A 21435-nucleotide genomic window follows, 5' to 3' on the forward strand; every position below is an offset into this window, starting at 1 on the left:
CACCTCCACGGGAGGGTGGAATATCTCCTGGTGTTCCCTAAGAGGAGAATGATCTCCTGATGTTCCCCACACCATTAATTGGGGTGGGGAGCTGACAGAGCAGGTTTCATAATGGCTCGATCTGCCTTCTTGTGCCAAAGAACCTTGCTTCTCCAGCTCTTCCCAGTGTATTCCTGTAAGCTTTGAGATTTTCTACACAGCCGCAGCTGAGCAGGCTTGGCAGCTGTTTGCTCGGACTGTGTTTACCCAGTTCGTCCCTGGCTCAGGGGAATCTCCGGCAATGCGTGACCTTGGAAAAAACCGTGCCAGACCTCCCCCGTCCCGCCCCCACTTCCCTCTGCACCTCCGGACGGATGTTGTCTGCTCTGAGTGCCTTGTCGATACCGAGAGCCGGGAGATATTTTAGGATTTATCTTACAGACTTCCTATTTTCCTGCTTCTCTCTATATATGTAAGCTTTATCACCAGTTTAGGTAAAAGCCTGTCCTTCTCAGCTTTAAAGCCAGATAAACAATGGCCTAATAACCCTGCTATTCCATTATTTTGGTTTATATTACCCCCGATATCATTCCTGCAAGTAAAAGTCATTTCTCTATTAGTGACATCAATCATAAACATTCAGATCTTTTTTATTAATCCTGCTGTCCTAAAACACTTGGTTTTATTTTTACCATTTTTATCCTTCTGTATTTTGTAACTTTTATTCTCCTTTTTATTCTCCTTTCACCTTTCTCCAAAGCTTTTAGGCAAAAATCCTTCTCGCATGCTCATGGGTCACCCCAGAATCTGAAGTGACATGGCATGAATTCACTTCTCCATGAATTGAAGGATAGTGTTGGAATTCAGTGCTTTGCAATTTTTTTCCCCATTTCCAGCAGAGGAGCCTCAATAGCCAGGAACAAATCACACAACAAATCCATCTTGTTTCAGCTGTCTTTGAGATGGAAAGAATGTTTGCCGATGCCTTATTGCTGCTCATTTCAAACATAACACCTTGAACAGCCTTGGGTGAAGGGCACTGAATAAAAATGTAGCTGGGCCTAGGAAAAAAAAAAAAAACAATGTGCAGAGGATAGATAGTGAGCTGGGTGATGAGAAGGACAATGGGATGCCTCAGGAGAAGGCCCGGGGAAAATGTCCATTAACACAGCTCACAGGCATGTGGCAGGTACACCTCATGTGTTCACAAGAGCGTGAGTGAGAGGAGCAAAAGTAAGGTAAATCAGAACTTCTGGAGTGGGCTTGTTTTTCCCTAAAATGATCAGGTCTTTTCTTGGTGATATTAATGTGGGATTTCCTTACTTTAACATGAAAAGCTACCATAGTAAAATTGATTACCATTCAACAAGTATCTACAAACACTTCTAGCCTCATAAAAGCAATATTTTATTTTCAAAGATTCATTTTGTTTTGTTTTGTTTTCCTTCGCCGTGCTTGGGACCAGGTTCCTGGAGATAAAATTCTCACAATGGATGTGAAGCCACATCTGAGACAGGGATTATGTGTAGCAAGCCTTCCCACAGCAATACAGCAGGGCAGAAGGGGGGAAGATAAAGGATTCTATATCCAGGAGAAATCACATTTATCTCGAAGTGACAAGCAAGTGTGAGAACAACGTTCTTTATTTTATCTAACAGCAATCCTTTCTCATCTCCTTTGCAGAATACTTTCAGTGGCCAACTGGGCTGTGTCCTGGAAAACCGTATTAGCAGATTAATTAGTAATGGATTTTTAACAATAGTGTAGAAGATATGCATAGGAGAGAAAGATCAGGCAGTTGAATTGAATTATTATACTCGCATAGGTTTTTAGATTGACTACTTTATGCTTTTGATTAAATTATTATAATTTATGTGCTTTTCAAGTAGCAATCTTCTCTGAGAGATTATTTTCTTTTGACCCATCTCCATATAGAATTATTTCCATGGCAACAGTTTGAGCGATTTGAGAAAGAAACAAAATTATGAACTCCCATTACCATCGGGTTAAAAAACTAGTTGGATTTTAAAGCAAAAATACTGAAGATTTTGGCCTTATGAAAGGTAAAGAATATCCTTTGAAAAAGTCACAGCTATATAAGAAGGAAATTCAAACTTGATCTTCCATTATTTCTTTGTAGCAAAAATGTTGTTTTCAAAAAGGGGTTATAAACACACTATTAACATTAGACCTAATAAATCTAACGTCTCTCTCCACTTGAAAGTATCTTTGAAAGTAATGGGACATAAAAGCTCCATTACTTCTGAGTCAGCAGGCTGATAAATCAATACGCAATAACTGCTATTTGGCATTTTCTCGTAATTTTCTCAGCGTTGGAATGTTTAGATAATGTTTTAAATGTAAGGCATAAATTAGAGAAATTAGATAAGCCAGGAGGGATGGATGACATTCACCCTAGGGTGCGAGAGGGACCAGCTGAAGCAATCCTTGAAATGCTAGCAATTATCTTGGAGTGCGCAACGACGGTAGAAGAGGAGATCCCAGCAGGCTGAAAAAGAACAAACAAGGAGGAAATGGTGAAGGACGTGGACCGAGAGAATTACAGACCAGCCGGGCTTGTTGTAGTACCCAGAAAGATTCTGTCGTGAATTATTCATAAACACCTGAAGAATAAACACAAATATATCCAAAGTAGATTTTTCCAAAACAAATCATGTGACTGCAGTGTGACTCCTTTCTTTAACAGGATAACTGGCCCAATGAGCAGAAAAGGTGTAGCTGGTGTGCTGCATTTTGACTTCAGAAATGCTTTTGCCACTGCTGGGTGATGTACTTAGACACTAAGAAAGAGGGAAAGATTAAATCATGGCGAGGTGGGTGCTGAACTGCTTGAGAAATGGCACCCAAAGGCAAGCTGTCAATAGTTCTCTCTCTAATTAATTTTTCTTTGCAAAGTTTGCAGAGATTTTAGTCAATATTTTTTTCACTGCCACTTCAGACAACGGAGTAGAGGACACACTTCCATTTGTGAAGTGATGAAGCCCCAGGAGGGAGGTTAGCAATCCTGCTTGAGGGCTGCAGCAGGACTCAGAGCAATCTGTAAGTCAGGGGAAGAGTACAGTCAATTAAATTCAGTAACACACTAACATGGGACGAAATGGGCAGCAAAGTCAGCAGCAAAGCAGCAGCCCAAAAAACAAACTACACCCCCAAACATGAGATGACATTAGATAGAAAATGAAACAGGTTGCATCAGTAGGAAGCCAGCGGCTGATGAGGTTAGGGCTTGTGTGCTAAATCCAATTTAAGAAAGGCTGGCTACTGTCCAGAAAGGGCAACCATGACATAGGCTTAAGGAATTTGAGTCGGGGGAATGGTAAACAGGTTACCCTGGAGAGGAGAGGACGGAGCCGAGAGGAGCCGGCAGCAGGCTCTCTGAACGTGACGGGGAGGACAGCAAGCAGTTTTTTCTGTCCGTCTGGTGGCACCACGCAAAACATACTTGATTGAAGATGCCGCAAAACAACATTTGTATGAGACATTAGGAAAATCTTTCTAACAGTAAAGCAGCAGAGCGGTAGGAGGAGCTGCCTGGGGAGTTCCTGAACCTCTTCCACTGGAGAACTTTAGCAGCAGGTTGGACAAGGTGTAGATAGCAAGCACCAGGGACGGTCTAGATGTGCAAGTTCCTGACTAGAAACTGGCTGAGCAGAGGTAAGCACTGCTACAGCCAGCTGTGTTGGATTGTGCATGCATGGAGAGTCACCTACCTGCTGACTGTGGGACGGTGCAACTGGATGATTCAGTCCTCTCCTGTCTGAAAGTTTCCTTCATACTCAGTGGAGGCTTTCTTTTCCATCGCTCAGAGGTCAGGAGAAAAGATCTGGAAGCAGGAGAGGTGCCAGGAGCATGTTTTAACCCCACAAGACCACAGTGAAGCCCTTGTGAAGTCCTCTTGATGCAAACTCCCTGGTCAAAAAGCATCCGTGCCTCTCACACCTCTTCAGAGCTCAGCTCCTACACTCGCAGGACACCTTCTCACCAGGGCATAGGCAAGACCAGTACCTCAGAAACTTAGACTTATAACTACTGTGTTTTAGGAGCTATCATTACCTGCCTGCTTTGCTTTGGGTATGTATTTCTGTACTTACACGCTTTGCTGAACAGGGCCCAGAGGGAGAAGAGAAGTGCCAGGAGCAGTCAAATTTGCCTGAAGGCTTCTCAAGGCACTTGCAGGATTTACCTGGAGTTTCATTAGCAAAAACTTTGTCACTTAGGCAGGCTATGGACACCTAATCTGATCCCAGCAATAAAGTACAGATTCAGCTATCAAGAACAGATTCACGATGCTGTAATTGCTCATTATTATGCGTTATAAGCGCACCGTGCCCCTTGGGCAGAGCGAATGCTGGGGCGAGCAGCTCTCCTGCTGTAAGGTAATCAAAGCTTATGCAAAAGGGTCTGCTGAGAAGACGCAGGCTGTGTAATCCCTGCCGGTAAGCGACTGAAAACAGAACTTCCTGCTGAGCCCATTTAATCCAGCCAGATGAAATTCATTTTGGATGGTTTCCGTTTCTCAAATCACAGTGGATAGGGGAAGAAGCATCTTATCAGGTTGTAGAGAGCATAACTCTCCTGTGCAATTTTTAGAAACAGACCTTGCTGCGTTCACAATAGATCTTTTCTTCTTCTTCTAAGATGTTTCTTCCTTTTTTGTAAATTTTTGGGCCTGCCTAGGAACTCTTTTCAAATTCTAATCCTTTAATCTTAGTGTGATAAAGTTCCTCTTAAAAGTTAGTGTTAGAAGAGCTCTTAAAAGTTGCTTGGAATGCATGCAGCCTTTCATAAAAAATCCAACTCATGTTTATGTCTTCTTCGGACTAATTTAAATCATCTTGCCTGCTACAAGGGGGCCAGAGCCAGGATGGCTGCAAGTGAACCAGGGAAGCTTGCTCTAACCACTGCTAAACTTCCCTATTTTGTGGTAATAGCATGCTGAGGATTACATACTTTTGGGGGAAAAAAAAGTTGGCTGTGTGGGAGAAATGTGAACTGGATTGTTTTTAATGTCAAGGGCTTGTGTTCATACAAGGTTTTGCATTTTTCAAGGTCCAGAAAAACCATGTATAGGTGAACTGGCATCTCCAGCAGGATGCAATTCTGGTTTAATTTTACTCCTACCAAAGTAGGGTACTGGCTGAGTTTGACCAAAGCTTAATGGTTTTGAAAATACTAAAGTAATCTGTGGGGAGGTTGGGCTGCTGCCTGCTGTCAGTGTACGCTGCTCCTTCCCACGTGGAGGCATTAGGGACAGCCCGTGGTGTCAGCAGCTCAGGGACAGCACACCTCCCAGATGCGCTGCTCAGAAACATGACCTTACTGAGATGTTTCCCTAGCCAAGGAGGGTAAATATTATAAAAAAAAGGCTGCTGGGAAGCGATGATGTGAATCACACAGACTGGGATATCTGCTGGTGGGGGTCTCGGCACTGCTCAAAGACCACGGGCATCGGTGGGTTTGGTGCCAGGACCAGGCATATCCCCCTGGTGTTAGGAACTTGCTGCCCTGGCCTACACCTTGAGGTAGTTCATTTCATTGAAAGCCCTTTACTTGGAAGTTTTCTTATGTGAATTTACCTTCAGCAGTCAACAGTCATGGGTCCTGCCATGCACAGGGTTCCTGCTGGCTCTGTGAGAGATCTCCTAGAGCACAGCGACAAACAGCCCCGGAAGCCTTTCTGTGCCAGCAGAGCCCTGCATCTGTGCTCCTCCACTGCTGGAGAAGAGTGCTGTCATGTGCTAAAATCTTGTGGGAACAACAAAAAATTGCTACTGAGCATTTGTAAAGCCCATCTTCTTCTTTTCCCCCCTTTTCATTCAGTAAAAAAAGGCCTGTTTCAGACCAGGCTCATCATTTGTATCTCGGCAATGACGTTACATTCATTGAATTTACTTCTGTGGTATGAGATCCTGGATCTATTCTTGAAAGCCTGCTCTTCCTTCCCCGGACAAAAGACCAAGCCTCCCCCAAGCCCACAGCCATGCAAGTCAGAGAGCTCCTGCCTCTCTCTTCCCCTCCATGCTCTATTTAAAGGCCAGCTGGCTGCTGAGGTTTCGGCTCTGTGAGGATGGGGCACTCTCCAGCATCGATCTCGTAACAATCTCATAAACAACACTAGACTCTTGTGTTTCATTTTCACCGGGAAGTTTTTGTGCTGCGGTAGATGAAGATGGAAGGTGCAGTGAGACCACAGCCAAGTCACCGACGTGGAAGTGCCTTTACCCACCTTCCCTTCATTTGCTGTACTTAGTTGGGCACAGTAATAGCTGAAATCAGACTGCTTTCAGACAAGCTAGGGCACCGGTTCAACAAGAACAAAGTATTTCATTAAAAAGAGCTCAGTAAGATGAAAAAAAAAAAAAACTTGCTCCAAAACCAGCTTAGAGGCAAAGGGTAACAAACTGTTATCCATGCCAAAGGCAAACCAGAACTAAGCAGAGCCTGCAAAGACACCGGCTCAGTCTCCAGCAGCAAGGAGCATTGTTCTGCAGCCCTCCGGCAGGGACCGTGCTGCTGCCACAGGACCCGCTCCAGTCCCCGCAGCAGCCCCCATTTTGGGGACGAATGTGGATTTCTGCTCACTCGGTTTTGGGAGGGTGCTTCGAGTTTAGAGGAGTGTTCCGCCAATAGTCCTGGGTAAATTCGTCCCTTCCAGATCATTTCTGGCAAACGAGAGGCTGGGTTTCACACGGTCTTGTAGTAGCTAAAGGGCCACGTGGGAAAATGGCAGGCATCCATGTGCCTTTGTGTCACTTGCGCTGGCTTCGTTAGCATCTGGATTTAAGCAGGAGCCTTTCAAAGCCAGAGTTTAAATGCAGCATTTAAGGCTGCTTTGTCCAAGAACGGTAAATGTCAAGAACTGCTGGTTAGTTACTGCAGTTGGACTTGGCTGGCAGGTTTTCTTTGTAGTGCTCAGATTTACTCACCCCTCTGTCCCGTAATCTTCTCCATGGCCAATATTTGTGTGTCCCCTGGGGCTGTGAAAGGCAACACCGCACTGCGTTGGTGTGTGACAAGGTGGCAGCTGTCTCTTTGTGGATCCTGGTAGTGGCGTTTTGGTCCTTGGTTTAGCTGCTGTGTTATATGAAACTGCCTGAAGCACAGCCCAGTGCAGTAAATAATTAGACAGGCAAGGTTGTGCACTCTTGGGACATGTTTTTTTTACCATCCAAACCCGAAGATGTATTGCAAACTGCCTTACCAAGAGACTTCCCTGCTGTTGGTCACCCTGTCTTCATCCCCCAAAACCATACCAAAGTGCACCAAGGTGACAGCTCTGCCAAGCCAGCTGTTGTCTTACCCATTTCTCTCCAAACCTGGGGAGTCAGGAAGGCCTCCATCATTCACAACCTTGAGCCTTGATCCTTGTCTGCCAGCCTTGTAGCTCCTGTGGGGTGAAGGGAGGTTTATCCACAAATTATGTATTAAAAAAGAATAACGTTACAGAGGAAAATCCATCTACAGAATATAGCACATTTGGTTTGTGCTGGGCATGCCCAGGTAGCAGCTACTGAGGCTTTGGATGTAAGAGGGCATCATGAACTGTAAGGAGTGTGGGTGTAACATGGCACCTGGAAAAACAGTCCAGTGCCCCAAATTTGATTATTCTATCAATTTAGGCCCAAAACCTAGCACACACTGCGCTTTAGCTGCATTGATGGTGTTTTGCTTATGCCACTTCTGAGAGTTCCCACCTTCCCCAAATGGAAATTATATTCCCAGGTATTAACACACCTGTCGATGTGCTTTCCTTTAGTGTAAATTATCTGTGAAATGGTGTTAATTAACTGATGTAGAGTAACTTTGGCTGCTTGCTTACCTCTCATCAGAAGACAAGCCTGCAACTGCAAGGATAATAGGGGTTTGTTCATTGCGTGTTGGCACTTCTAAAAATGGTTGGCAGTGTTTGTTCAGAAATTGGGAAGGGATCTAATGATCCAGAACTAATCTAATTTGCACAGATATTTTACTTTAAATGCTACCTTGAACAAAATTTAAATTCTGCAGAAATGCTTTGGAAGGTAGAGAAGGTGAGATTGAGGTAATGGAGACAAACAGAAAATTATATTTCTCTTAAGGAAGCTGAATTGTCTTCTGGAGGTTCCTGTCTCTTGTGGGTTACACAGAGAGCCTGGCGGTGTTCAGTTGACAAGCCAGGGTGGTGTACTTATTTTTAGCACCCAGTGTGCGTCAGGGCTACTTCTCTCTGAACATTTAAATGCAAAATGCTTATCTCCCTCTTGAACCCAGAGGCTCTGATGGTGATGTGCTGAGCAGAGGACTGAGCCCAGATGAGCTCATTTGGGATTCTGGTGGATACCAAATTGAACGTGGGCCAGCAATGTGCCCTTGCCGCATGGGCTAATGGTATCCTGGGCTGCATGAGTCAAAGTATTGCCAGCAGGTCAAGAGAGGTGATCCTTCCCCTCTACTCTGCACTGGTGAGGCCACACCTGGAGTAGCGAGTCCAGTTCTGGGCTCCCCAGTACAACAGAGACCTGGACATAGTCCAGTGTAGGGCCACCCACAACATTTATGAAGGGACTGGAGCACCTCCTCTGTGATGAGGGGCTGAGAGAGCTGGCACTGTTCATCCTGGAGAAGAGGAGACTGGGGGCATCTCATCAATGTCTAACAGTACCTGAAGGGAGGGTGCAAAGAAGACAGAGACAGGCTCTTTTCAGGGGTGCCCTGTGCCAGGACAAGAGGTGATGGGCACAAACTGGAGCACAGGAGGCTGCCTCTGAACACCAGGCAGCACTTCTGTGCTGTGCGAGTGACCGAGCACTGGCACAGGTTGCCCAAATGCTGTGGGATCTCCCCCTTGGAAGAGGGAATGTGTCCCCCCCAGGAAGGACCTCATGGTCATCTCACATGCTTAGTCTCGACTGCATCATGCTGGGGTAAGACAAGATTAACAGATAAGAACATGTGTGGCAGCCTGGATGAGAGCAGCAGAGCCAACCGCCCCAGATGGGGATGCACGTGGCTGGAGCAGTGCTTCCAGGTGTCCTGGTCAGGTTTTTCCCATTTAAACAGCACCAGATGTCACCTCTAGCTCATGGCTGAGTCTGGGATGGTCTCTGTGGGCATAATTTTAAGGCCAGAGAGGGGCAGAGAGTGCATTTAAACCACATGGTAGACTCTGCTGAGAAACAACTAGATTTAAGCCATTTCTCTCAGTATTTCAGAAAAAGTAAATTTTTGTGCTTCTTCCTTTTCTCGATTTAGATGGCTGGAGGGTGCTACAGAGCAGTGCATCGGTGTCGCTGCAGCTCATCAGCCCCAGCCTGCCCAGCGTCCTCATCTATTGAGCTTCTTGCACTGGCATGGGTGTAAGAAATATCATTCATCTCTGTGGTGCAGAAAACAAAGGAGATCTCAACATGGCAGGAGCCAAATTGCCTGAAAAACAGTCGTTCCCTGTTCAAACATGCAGACTGCATCTATGCAAGGAGTCAAGCCAGCCAAGTATAAAGTCTTGAGAAAGGGAAAGGATCTGCATTAATCTTCATCTGTTAGCGAGAGAGCCTGCTTTCTTACAAGCCAAAATTCAGCATTAATCAAATTGCTCACCTTCCTCCAGAGAAAACAAGTACACTGACAAACTGCACAGGATTTGAATGCGAGTTGGCAGGCAGAACCTTGCGCCATGCATGAAGAGGCCTGCGGTAACAGGCAGCTTCTCCATCTGGAACGAGGGCACAGGTAACACAAATGGTGGGGAGCCAAAATGGCCAAAACAAAGAGGAAACGGCAGCTCCTGTTGTGTCCTCAGTCCTCTTTCACTTCACAGAAACACTCTGTAGGGAGATGGGTGCTGTAACAGCTGCTGCAAGGGGCAGCAGAAGGCAGACAGCAAGCAAGGGAGACCCCAGATCCCATGGACGCTGGTGAAACTGGGTTTCAAAGGCAAGGGAGGGCTGTCCCCAGGGACCGGTAGGCACTGGGTCTTGTGGAAATATTTCACTCTTCCTCCAGCTCTGAAGCTGGGCTGATAAAAGCTAGTGCCCTCCACAGCAACCAACTTCAACTGAGGCCACTGAAATACCTCAATACGTGACTTCCCTGCTGTGAGCCACCAGAGCATCACAGAATGGCTGAGGTTGGAAAGGATCTCTGGCGGTCATCTGTTCCAACACCCCTGCTCGAGCAGGGACACCTACAGCTGCTTGCACAGGGCCGTCTCCAGGCAGCTGTTGAAGGTCTCCAAGGAGGGAGACCCCATGACCACTCTGGGCCAGTGCCCCATCACCCCCACAGTAAAGAAGTGCTTCCAGATGTTCAGATGGAGCTGTTCACCCTCTGAGCTTTTCCATTCAGCCAGTTTTCAGTCCACCCCACTGACTACCCATCCAGCCCATATGTCAACACCTGGTCTGCAAAGATCTTATGGGAGACAGTGTCAAAGGCCTTACCGAAGTCCAGGTAGACGATGTCTACGGCTCTCCCCTCCTGCATCAGGGTTGGACATCGTAGAAGTGTGTCAGGATGGTCAAGCATGACTTCCCCTTGGTGAATCCATGTTGACTTCACCTGATGATTTTCCTGTCCTTCATTTGCCTAGAAGTAGTTTCCAGGATTAGCTGCTCCAACACCTTCCCAGGAATCGAGGTGAGACTGACCGCCCTGTAGTTCCCCAGGTCCTTCCTGAAGACAGAAGTGACATTTGCTCTCCTCCAGTCTTAGGGCACTTACTCCTCCTATTTTATGGGAAAATACGCCAGCCCTTGAAAAGATCCGGTAAAACAGTATCGTGACTCAAGTGACTCAATGTGAGAGAGGGTTTTTCTGGCCTGGCCTTGCTGGCATAGATCAGGCTTCAATATTTGCAAAGACTTCATAGATAAAGGGTGCCTCAGGAACCAGGAAGAGGATTATTTTGACTCCAGCATTCTGTGTTTCAACTCCTTCCACGCATTCACAAATAACAACTGGCATGCCTCTGCTCAGGCGATCTCGTGGGCCATAAAATTTTGTGAGTGCAAAGACGGGGAAAAAGATGCTGAAGTCCTGATGGGTGTCTCTTCCTAATGAGTCTCTTCTGGCGTGACACTGAGCTTGCAGCCGTCTCGATGGCTGGTCTGTGCACTAGGGCCCCAGCTCTGCAGTGAACTGTGTCAACCATTCCCCGCTTGGCAGAGGAAATGCCTTGATACACATCTACACAGCAAATGAAGTAAGAACAACAAAGAAAAAAGATAATTAGGGAAAGATATCCAATAGCAATGCAAATTAGCCCCCCTGTGCAAAGACATTTATAGATCCAGGGATTTTGTGTACTTATTACTTCTACTAAATGTGACATACTGAAAGCTTCCCTTTGCCAAAAATGCTCTTTCACTCTTTCTCTCTGACCTCGCTTAGTTAGTCCATGAACAAAAGGCCAGATTACAGGAGAGATAAATGCAATTTATGAAACACTTGGGACTGTGTATATAAAAATCCTGTGTATAAAATCTTCATGAAACATGCAATATTTTAACATGTTTTATTTTGCTGGAGGCTTTGAACAATTAATTTCCAGTAACATTCAAAAGTTCAGTGTTTCTCTCTATCAATTATTCCTTCTCTTGCAAGGAGCTTAACCACTCCTTCCACACCATCCTTGCTAGTTCTCCTGTTTCCTCTCTTCACCCAAGCTTGCAGTACCTGCTGGCTGATCTAGGTGAAAAGAAGCACTAAATGTACCTTTTCTATAGGTTACAGATCAAAAAATAATGGCTGTTTCTTGAAACATGGTGGGGAGGTTGCCTAAAGTGGAAGGTCTCTGGTGGGCCACCATGCAGCTGATGCAGTTCTGTCACCTACAACCACACCACATACGGCAAGGCACTGTATGGAGGTCATTAGGGCCTGCGTCAGTTATCAGGAAGCAGGTTTTACAGAGTCCCAGTGATGCATGAAGCCCATGGGCAGTACAGCCCTTCAGCAGGTGCTGATTTCTCACTGACTTCAAAAGCCAGTGAAAGTGACTTTCCTCCATCTGTGGATATGGTCTCATCTCCTAAAACTGCCATTTGCTACTGCAGGGCTACGAGGGACACCCCATTTCAGGAGGGACACCCCATTCTTTAGTCACAGCTGGGGCTGGATGCAGCTTTTGGAGGTGCAGACCTGTACACTACCAATGTGTGAACCTAAGGAAGTCCCATCCCACACTGAGGAGGCAATGTGACCTGTCTCACATCCCACCCCACATGCCAACCAGCTCTTTCCAGCTGCAATGTTGGAGACCAGCAGGCAGGATTTGATGACAAAACTAAGTAGCCACGAGACGCTGGTGAGCACTGACCAGGGTAAGGCTCCAGCACATGGTGTGGCTTGGCAGGACATGCAGCGTGGATGGGCCTGGCATTGCTGGATGCAAGTGGAGACAACATCCTAAAATAGCCAAGGGCGATGCAGCGTGCACGGAGAACATCCCAAGGAATCGAGGCATATTCTGCCAGAAGGCCAGACAAGTTTGCTCCCATGCGCAGTGGGCGCTGTGATGACTGCATTGCCATTTCTGCCTGCAGGAGATATGAGGCAACTCGGTGGAGCTGTATCCTCTCTCACTGCAAGCTAAATGATGTCAAGCCTAACCCCTGCTGCCAGAGGCTCACATCACACTTGGGCGCTTGCTGCCGCTGAGGTGCTGCGTGATAACTTGCCAGTCTGTACTCACATGTCAGAGCTTCCAAAGGGGTAAATTGGGAGCAGCTCCATAAAAGTCAGTTCCTCCGGTACGAAGCACCAGCACTGAGCCCTCTGCACATTTATCAGCGAGGCAGGGCCTGCTGGTCACATGCTGCTCAAAACTGGACAGAAAAAAAAACAAAAAAAAAAACAACACACTCAAGCCTGGTTGGCGCTCACTGAAGTAAATGCTTCAAGCTGAGATTTATGGGAAATAGGCTGTGTAATGAGAAGCAGATCGTTCCTTCAGAGCTCACGTGCCACTAAATGGTTTTACCATCTTCCACGTGTCCTTGCCAGTCATCTTTTGTCATGCTCAGCACATTTATTTTTTATTAACATCCTTTGGGAAGTCATGTGTAGCTGAACAATATTTTCTTTTTTTTTTTTTTTAGAAAACATCTTCCTTGGGACTGAGTCAACGTAAAAAGTTTGTGCGGCATAACGAGAAAAAAGGCATTTATGAGAACTGCTGTACACTCACCACATGTTGCAACTTCCAGCAAACGCCCCAATAAAGCTGCTGTCCCAGAGTCTGGGTCAGACCCTCGGGCAACAATCTTATGGTCAAGGCCACCACACAGGCCCAAAGGGATGGGCACCAGAAGGACTTTGGCTACTCTGCTGAGGTGGTTGTTGGTCCCTGGCATGAATCTGGCCCTGACCCCATGGGGTCCCCATGTCTGTGAGCCAACCCACACCACAGACCCCTCCTGCAATGGCACGGCCCTCCTGTGCCAGCTGGTCTCGAGGCTGGGTGTCCTGCAGGGGCTCATCTGTGAGTAAGGTTGTAAGATGCTTCTTAATAAACTCCCGAACACTCTTGTGCCTACCTCATGATCTAAAATGACGTCTGCTCCCCAAACAGGGTCCAAGGCAGACTCAGAAGCTGCCTGTTACCAGGTATGGGCTGCTCCTGTCAATATTAATAGACTACCATTAGGTCATTTTCCAGCCCATCTCCTCTTGTTCTTTTCCTCCACAAGAATGTTGCAACCTTCTCAACGTCCCGGGTTTCAGCACGTCTCATTGGTAATGCTGGTTTTAAATGCCAAGACCTGTCCATGAGCACCAGTAGCTGTCCTGGGCATGTTCCAGGCTGGCAGAGAAATGCTGGGAGTAGCATAGCCCATGCCAAGAAGAGGTTAAACAGCATTGCTGGAGGCTGAAAGGGAGCCTGGAGCAATCTGCACCTTTTTACCCCACTCATGAGCCTTACAAGGCTGTCAGACCCTCCTGGATAGAGGCTGAGATGTGGAACTTTCTTTTCTTTTGCCCCCACAAATTAATCATTAGCCATTGCCTCTCTTTTGTGGGACTGAATTCCTTCACGGGACCAGACAGCATTATAAGCTAACAGTCACCATGGCCCTTGAGCAGGATGTTTGCTAGATCCATACAACTTTCCCACCAGATCACAGCAGTTCTGAAGTCACTGCAATGAAGAGCTTAAAACCTGGCACATAGCTGATAACGGATGTTCCCCAAGTGAATGCAAATCTGTCACCCACTTTGCAGCCCCCCGAGGTCACGGACCGCAGATATGCACAGGAGACAGCAGCGGAGGGGGAGGCAGCCCGCGTGGATGAGCCCATTAGTCACTGCTGTTCACAGGGTTATTTTTAACCTCCTGTCTTCTCTAGGGGAACTCATTCACATGGCTTTTCTGAAAGGAAAAGATGGGCTTGATATTGTCCTCCTTTCCCACCACGCAAGAGCAAAGTGTCTGCCAGGAGGAGAGATGCCCAGCCCTTTACAGAGGGATCTTAAGGCCAGGCAAGTTCAATTTCCAGAAACCAGCGGTGCAAACCCCTGTCTCACCTCCGCGTTGCTGGCTGGTGCATAGCTGAGCACAGCTGCGTGGATCTCAGCGGCTGATCTACCACTGCGGGTCCCATCCCAGAGCTTCAGCAGCTGAATCCAGAGGCGTTCAAGATTGACAGACCAAAGCCACAGTGCTTCAGAAGGCACCCTGAAAAAGCTCTCAGTGTCTCCTGCTTGATTAGCTCGTAATGAATTCAAAATCTGGCCCAGCTCAGGTCAGGACACGCATGTGATCAGACCTACGAGGGTGATGCTGCCCATGCAGAGGTCATTTCACACAAGAGTCAGTGGCATCCCATGCTTTTTTTCAGTCCTGCCATTCTACTGCTGGTGTTTTTTGAGGCTGTGTGTAACTACATCCGAGATCAGGCCTGGGAGATGTTTTTGGCAAAGGGTCAGACATCCTGTGGCCATGGGGAAGGAGCTCCTTGCCATTAGCAAGGGGTAGCACGAGTCCAGGTGTCCTCCTGCAGCTGAAAGGGATAAAAGTCAACACAGGGACAAACGCACTCTTGATGTAGGCACAAGGAATAACAGGACAACCGATGTGCAGACTCTTTCCACATACCAGTGCCACCAGCAGCAGCCCAGCCCTATGCTCCGAAACTGGGATGCGAGGGATGGGGGGAAGCGGATGGGGCTGCTGCCAAGGCACCAAGTCCTGGGATTATTCCAATAAAAACATGGCCCCGTGTTAGCGTGGCGAAGCTATGATGTGGGATGTGGGGCAGCAAGCAGCAGCCAAAAGGAGAAAACTCTTCTGCACTGGCTTCCCCACCACAGCTTGCAAGTTGGAGGTGTCACCAAACAGCACCGCAGCCCCCAGGACATGGTGCAGGTGACACTGCTATCACAGGGACATGCTGGTGCTCCCTGGCTGTTGGGTGCTCCCCATCACCCGCTCAGTGCTTGCCAGAGGTCAACACGTGCCCCAAGTCCGGCCGTGAAGCCGTGGGTTTTGTCAGCTTCTGGAGAAACTGCATCAGTCTCAGCCTGACCTTTCTCTTTTAAACCCTGGTGGAAGAGGAGTTACTCAGATTAGGGAGAAAACTGGCAGAACGCAGGAAACCTTTCTGAAAGGTTTCAGTATCAACAGAAATTTCATCTTATTGAGGCAATTTCCTGACTCTTTTAATCTAACCTCTAAACCTAGCACTTTTATCCTGATGGGCAGGGAAACGCTTGAAAACCTGTTTGGTTCTCCACTGTTAGCTGTTTCTGTGGGAAGGTGAAGGTTGGCTATAGGAGCGAACGAACAATTGTAATATCCAGTAAGTCTTTCCTTGCCATTTAATTGCATAATGCTACAAATCACACAAGTATTGTGTCTGTCCATGTGGATTGCATGGGGCTGGACTCTGGCTTTTCCCAGTCTCTGTAAGGGAGAAATATGTCAACACCAAGGAAAATCTGGGAACAGAGATACAGATCTGTCCTTTGTTCTTGAATTTACTACCAAACACTTAAATTAAATTAAATGCCCATTCCTCCTCTATGACTTAGCGAAGCTGATGCCAAATAATTGCTTGAGATACAAAAGCCCCATCGTAATCCCTTTAAGATCAAAATATCCATGGAGATTTTCTTTAAGAGCCGTCGCAGGTTTCAGGTTCTCTTAAAGCTTCTGCCCATTTGCTTTATTTATTTTGCTGAGGAGTCAAGCTGGTGTCAGAAAGGGAGTAGCCAGGACTCAGTGTACCAGTTCATGTTTAACACATGCTGGACAAGAGAAGGCAAGAAGGCAGGTCCCGTGAGAAGACCCGGCCATCCCCAGCAAGGCATCATCTCCAATGCCCACGGACCCTGCCAGCCCCTCTTATCGCCAGTCCCCAGGCACCGGGCATTTTGTGGCTTATTGCTGGAAATCCCAGGGTGTCCAAAGCAGAGCACGGAGCACGCTTTCCTTTTGGTTGTTCCTGTAATCGCTTCCTTTGGGTTGTCATTATGTGAAGGCAGATCTCTTTCTTATAACAGGAATTGTGTTAGAAACCCTATCAAATCAAAGGAAGTGATATTCAAGGGAAAAGTGGCCACACTTTGCATTCAGTTCACAGGGTTTCACAGGAGACTTCCTGAGCTGCTCAGACCATAGGCGGAACAGCCTTTAAAAGAATGGAACAATTTGCATACTGAAAGGAGTGAAAAAGCCCCCGAATCAGATAGAAAAAACAAACTGATGTAATGCATGTGTTGTCCTTGGGCAGGAAAATCTGATGCACAATCCCAAAAGCACAGCCCTACACAGATGGATTTTCTTTCTGGGGAAATGGAGACAGTGCAGCAGATAGATAGATAAATAGATAGATAGATAGACAGATAGATAGATAGATAGATAGATAGATAAACATGAGAGTCTTAGTTGACTATGATGCACAAAAAGTAAGTGACTCTTGGGCTTCCCAAATACCATACGAAAGATGCAACTTCAGAGTTCAACCTTTGAAAACCTATCAGTTGCCTAATCCTGGCACATCTGATGTCTGCAGACCCCTCAGCCACTGGCTTTTAGATCCCCCAGACAGTGATTTTTATCCATGGCTCACAGCCTCGGTGAGCTAATGTCTACCTCTCTGAATTTTAGCGTGGTTACAAAGAACCAGGTCCACTGTCAGCAGGTTTATTCTCATTGTACAGAGACGTGAGACATCCACCCCGAGGTCTGCAGATCAAGAAAACTAAATGTCACAGATTTAAGCACTGGCTTTTGGGCACGTCCAGAAAAGCCTCGGCCTATTCCTGTGCTGAGAAGGATCAAACCTTACCTAAAGCAAGGCTGGGGAGGATGAGACAAGACCCCTGGTTTAGGTACCAGGTCAGTGGTTAGGAGCTCCTGGGAAAATGTGCACAGCCATGCTTTCCTTGTGGAGAGCAACCTGAGTCTCCTTCCTAAGGGGTAGATGCCCTAAGTGTCCAGACAGCACAGACTCTGGACAGGGATACAGAAATTTCTCCTCTGAAAGATGCTTGGTTTCCTATTCACCGGGACAGAGGGAAAGAAAGAGGGTATGAACGGTAAGGACTGCTTGGGAGCAGAGAGACCTGCTATGAACCCTGCTTCAGGGGACAGCTAGTGTAAAATACACCTCCTTTCATTGTCTTAGAGGGACTACAATCAGATACATACCATCACGTCTGTTTCATAGAGACAAACTCATTTGCATGCACTCCACGGCCTAATGAATATTTACTTTTTCTGTGCATACAAAGACATGAAATTGTTAGGAGATGTTTATGTTTATGGGAAACATCAAATTCCAGAACACTTTTTAGCATACTGAATTAGGTTAAAATGAGGCAGAGGGGAGAAATGAACTTCGGTCTCCCGGGGCTGGAAATGTCTTACTAGCCAAGCAGTAAATGATTGTGAGAGCAGGAGAGAGACTCTTGTCAGGGAGTGTAGGAATAGGACGAGGAGTAATAGTTTTAAACCAAAAGAGGGTAGGTTTAGATTACATGTAGGGAAGAAATTCTTTACTGTGAGGATGGTGAGGCACTGGCACAGGTTGTCCAGAGAAGCTGTGGATGCCCCATCCCTGGAGGTGCTCAAGGCCATGCTGGATGCTGGGGCTTTGGACATCCTGATCCAGTGGGTGGCATCCCTGCCCATGGAACCAGATGATCTTTAAGGCCCCTTCCTTCCAGAGCATTCTGTGATTGTGCCTCTTCCAGCCCTGCTGTAGGGAAGGGAAGGGATGGGGAATGGAAGAGAAGGGAAGGATGAAGGTCTTAGGGTCTGTTACTCACTTTTGTATATGACTTTTCTCAGAGTAGTGAGACCTGAAGAATGGATCGAGTGCCCAGAACCAGATCCATTTTTCTTCTCCAGTTACATCAGTGGGACTATTAAAAATACCGTCCTTCCCTATAAATCTTATGTTGGTTGCATCCCCTGACCATTACTGCTGCAGTAACATTGCAGCCACTCTGTGGCTTCCCCAGAGGCTTTGCTTTTACAAGCTGGACACAGAGCCTCTGGGCTGCAAATCTGCTCAGGACAAATTGTCCCACGTCACCATGCTCATGAGTAAGCTGTCCCCAGGCAGGTTGCAACAGCGGTGTTCATTCAAGCCAGGCAGATAAATAAGGAACTAGTGGTTGCTGCAGCAGATGAGCAAACCCCCAAAGAAGCACCCATGGCTTGTTAGTCATAAAAGCAGTGGTGAGAAGCAGGGGCACCCAGTGATGGAAGTGCATGCGTTTTGCTTTTTCTAGCTGTCTCTCTCTCCTGGTGGCACTCTGTTGGTGTTATCTGTAACAGGTACTTTCAATCATCAGAATATTATCTTTCTCATCCAGTTTACAAAGCCAAAACCCAACTCTGCAGGTCTGTACCCATGTGGGCCTCCCCACCAGCGTCAGCAGAGGAAACCTGGCTGCATCTACCAAAGTGTTTTACCTTGCCTTGAGCACAAGCTTTTGAAGGGACTCCCCTTATTCTCTGCACCTATTGCTGCAGCTCACATCCAGGAGTGGTCTCAGTGTTTTTTTTAATGAGGCTTTTGGATGAAGCAACCAGGTGTTGCCACCCTGGAGGGCACTCCTGAAGGGCCTTCACTCAACGCACCCCAAGGTAACCCCTGAACATGCAGGCTGTGTGGCGGGGCCCTGACTTTCTCTCACCACCACCACTCCAATCACACCACCCAACCTATTTTTTCACCCGCCTTCCTCCCAGATTTCCCCTTCCTCGTCGCACAATCCCAAATTGCAGGAGAACCCCATTCCCAAGCGCATCTCCCACCCCTCCTGGGGCAGCAGGAGGTGCTGCTGCGTGGCTGGGTGCGTCGGCTCACCCCAGCCCCACGTAGGCCCTTGAGGCAGCTGGCAGGCAAAGCGGGGCTCCTCCATCAGCTGCTGTTGGAGCAAACCCCGCTGACTGATTTCCAAACTCCCGTTCCTGTTTGCGAAGGCAGGGTGGTGCTGCTGCCAGGAGCGCCTCGTGTTGATTTGGTCGCTTAAGGCAGTGTTTTGGGACGGGTTGGGTTGGGTTTCTTTGCACGCACATGAAAATGGAATAACGGGCTAAGGGCTCCCTCTGCGTCCTCTGCTGGGCATAACTTCTGCGGTCCCAGCGTGGGAGCAGGGCAGGAACAGCCTGGCTGGGGGCACACGCTTGTCATTTGGTTTGGTGCCTCAGTCCAGCCCATCTCCAGCTCACTTTGGTGGCATTCAAGGTGGTCAGAGTACCCCGCCGCTCTCTCTGCTTTCCTCGCACTTCTCAAGGAGCACTGAGAGGTTTTATTTTAGCTAGAGCCACATGTGCACATCAGAAGAGATCCATTTTGGTGCGACAGGAGGCATGAAGGGCTATTTGTGCCCTGTGCTCCTTTGCATAAATAGAGTTTAATCACTGTGTGCACTGGGCCTGGAGCTTCTGTACCAGGACACGTAGCCAAAAGGCAAGACCTTAATTTTACAAACCCAAAATTTTATGTAGGGGTAGGGCCCTCAGCATAACTTGTTAATGAAATGTAGTTGCATCATTGCAGATGATAAATAGCTCTTAGGCTACACAGGGTGACACTAAAATTCCCATTTGCAAAATCAAGGAACAGGAAGAACCCTTTGGAAGAATGAAAGAGGTGGGGGCACCACTCTGCAGCCCCCCATTTGCACAAGGATGTCAGAATGGTGCTTAATTTTGGGGGTGTAAATGCTGAAGCGTAAATCAGAGAGCTCACCTCATTAAAATCCCACTAGCTAGCTGCAGGTTCAGTTCTCTTTTATTATTTGTGAAATATTTATCATCCAGGCTTTCCAAAATGCAATGCTATTCCACGAGAACGCAGGGAAGCAAACCATATTTTTTTCCTCTAGTTTCTTCCCTTTTGGTTTTTCAGACATCCTTCACTCCTGGATTGAAAGGAACCTGAACTGAAGACAAACTCTGTGCAAGAGCAGGGAGAAAACACTGTTAAGAATTTCCCACCCCCTCCAGGCGAGCGTGAAGATCTGCAGAGCAAGAAGAGCTTCCCAAGGCGCAGCTCCGAAGCACCACCCGTTTGTGCCATCACCTCACCCAGATGCCACTTCCAGACTTGTAAGCAGCCTCTTCCCTTGCCACCCCCAGCATTTCGGGTGTCCCCCCAGTATCAGGCTGGTGTGGGAATACTGGTGGGGTCAGCAGCACCCAAGGCGACGTGCCTGGCTTCAGATCCAACCCTGGCACACCAGCTGCATGGCAGGCCGACGTCGTGGCACTGCCGTGCTCTGCAGCTTGGCACTGTAAATATTTAATGGCTTCACAGCCAGAGAATGTACTTTTTTTTTTTTTTTTTCCACTGGCGGGAGGTCCAGGAGCCTCCTGCTCTTCACGTGAGTCCTGAGGGGATGACACTCGGCTCCCTTCCCCATGCTGAAATGGGGTTAGGGATAACACCCTTCTGAGGAGGCAGCTCCACCAGGCAGCCGAGGTCCAGAGAAGGCCAGGAAATCGCTTCACTGTGCAATTTTAACACCCCCAAATTAAACTCAATTGAAACTGAATCATTCTCTTCCAAAGGGTGTGTCTTCCTGGATGAACTTCTGCTTTTCAAAATGAAATTTTTGAAAGGAAAAAAAAAAAAAAGAAAGAAGAAAAAGCTGTCACAATTGTTGACATATCTTTTTTTTTTTTTTTCTAGCTGGAATATAACAATAAATTATAATTTTATAGTTTTAGAAAAAAATGTGAAACTCCAAATGAAAACTTACCTCCATCTTTTCCTGTCAACATTTTATTTTATGGCTTTGGTTAGTAGTTTTTGTTTGTCTGTTTGAGATTTTGCCTTTCCATGGGCATTTGAAACTGAGATGTTTGCTGCAGTCTTCAGATTTCCCTCAGGACAGGTCCAAGGCCTCAACACTTTCACCTACAGCTCTTGCAGCAATAACAAGTTTGAATTGCATTTTTAAAGGATTCCTGTGAAGATGTACCTTTGCTGTGAGGTG

General features: G+C 47.1%; 1 protein-coding gene across 2 annotated transcripts; it reads right to left on the bottom strand.

Moving 5' to 3' along the window:
• Positions 1-998: 998 nt before the first annotated feature.
• On the bottom strand, positions 999-19624 carry LOC308193289 (uncharacterized protein). 2 transcript variants are annotated; one of them, XM_080587807.1, is made up of 7 exons: positions 19299-19624; positions 14503-14978; positions 12671-12803; positions 10419-11163; positions 7301-7387; positions 3711-3823; positions 999-2488 (listed from the first exon to the last, which is right to left on the bottom strand). In XM_080587807.1, the coding sequence occupies exons 4-7, from the start codon at positions 10472-10474 to the stop codon at positions 2436-2438; spliced, it is 309 nt and encodes a 102-aa protein (XP_080443933.1). In that variant the 5' UTR covers positions 10475-11163; positions 12671-12803; positions 14503-14978; positions 19299-19624; the 3' UTR covers positions 999-2435. The 2 variants fall into 2 exon arrangements, 1 of the variants encoding a protein (XP_080443933.1); XR_013949524.1 differs by lacking the exons at positions 12671-12803; positions 14503-14978; positions 19299-19624 and having other exon boundaries at positions 999-3037; positions 3711-7387; positions 10419-12239.
• Positions 19625-21435: the final 1811 nt, after the last annotated feature.

The sequence above is a fragment of the Anser brachyrhynchus genome (genome assembly GCF_964034855.1).
Source record: "Anser brachyrhynchus genome assembly, chromosome: 3".
NCBI classification, from domain to species: domain Eukaryota; kingdom Metazoa; phylum Chordata; class Aves; order Anseriformes; family Anatidae; genus Anser; species Anser brachyrhynchus.

What these genes read in the sequence shown, in the direction of transcription:
- LOC308193289 (XM_080587807.1), bottom strand. Translation starts at nt 10,474, where the DNA reads ATGTCCAACCCTGATGCAGGAGGGGAGAGCCGTAGACATCGTCTACCT. An exon ending in CCAGGTTTGGAGAGAAATGG is followed by an intron (nt 3,824 to 7,300) that starts GTAAGACAACAG and finishes TCCTGCTTCCAG; the next exon opens with ATCTTTTCTCCTGACCTCTG. An exon ending in CACCGTCCCACAGTCAGCAG is followed by an intron (nt 2,489 to 3,710) that starts GTAGGTGACTCT and finishes GTTCTTTTTCAG; the next exon opens with CCTGCTGGGATCTCCTCTTC.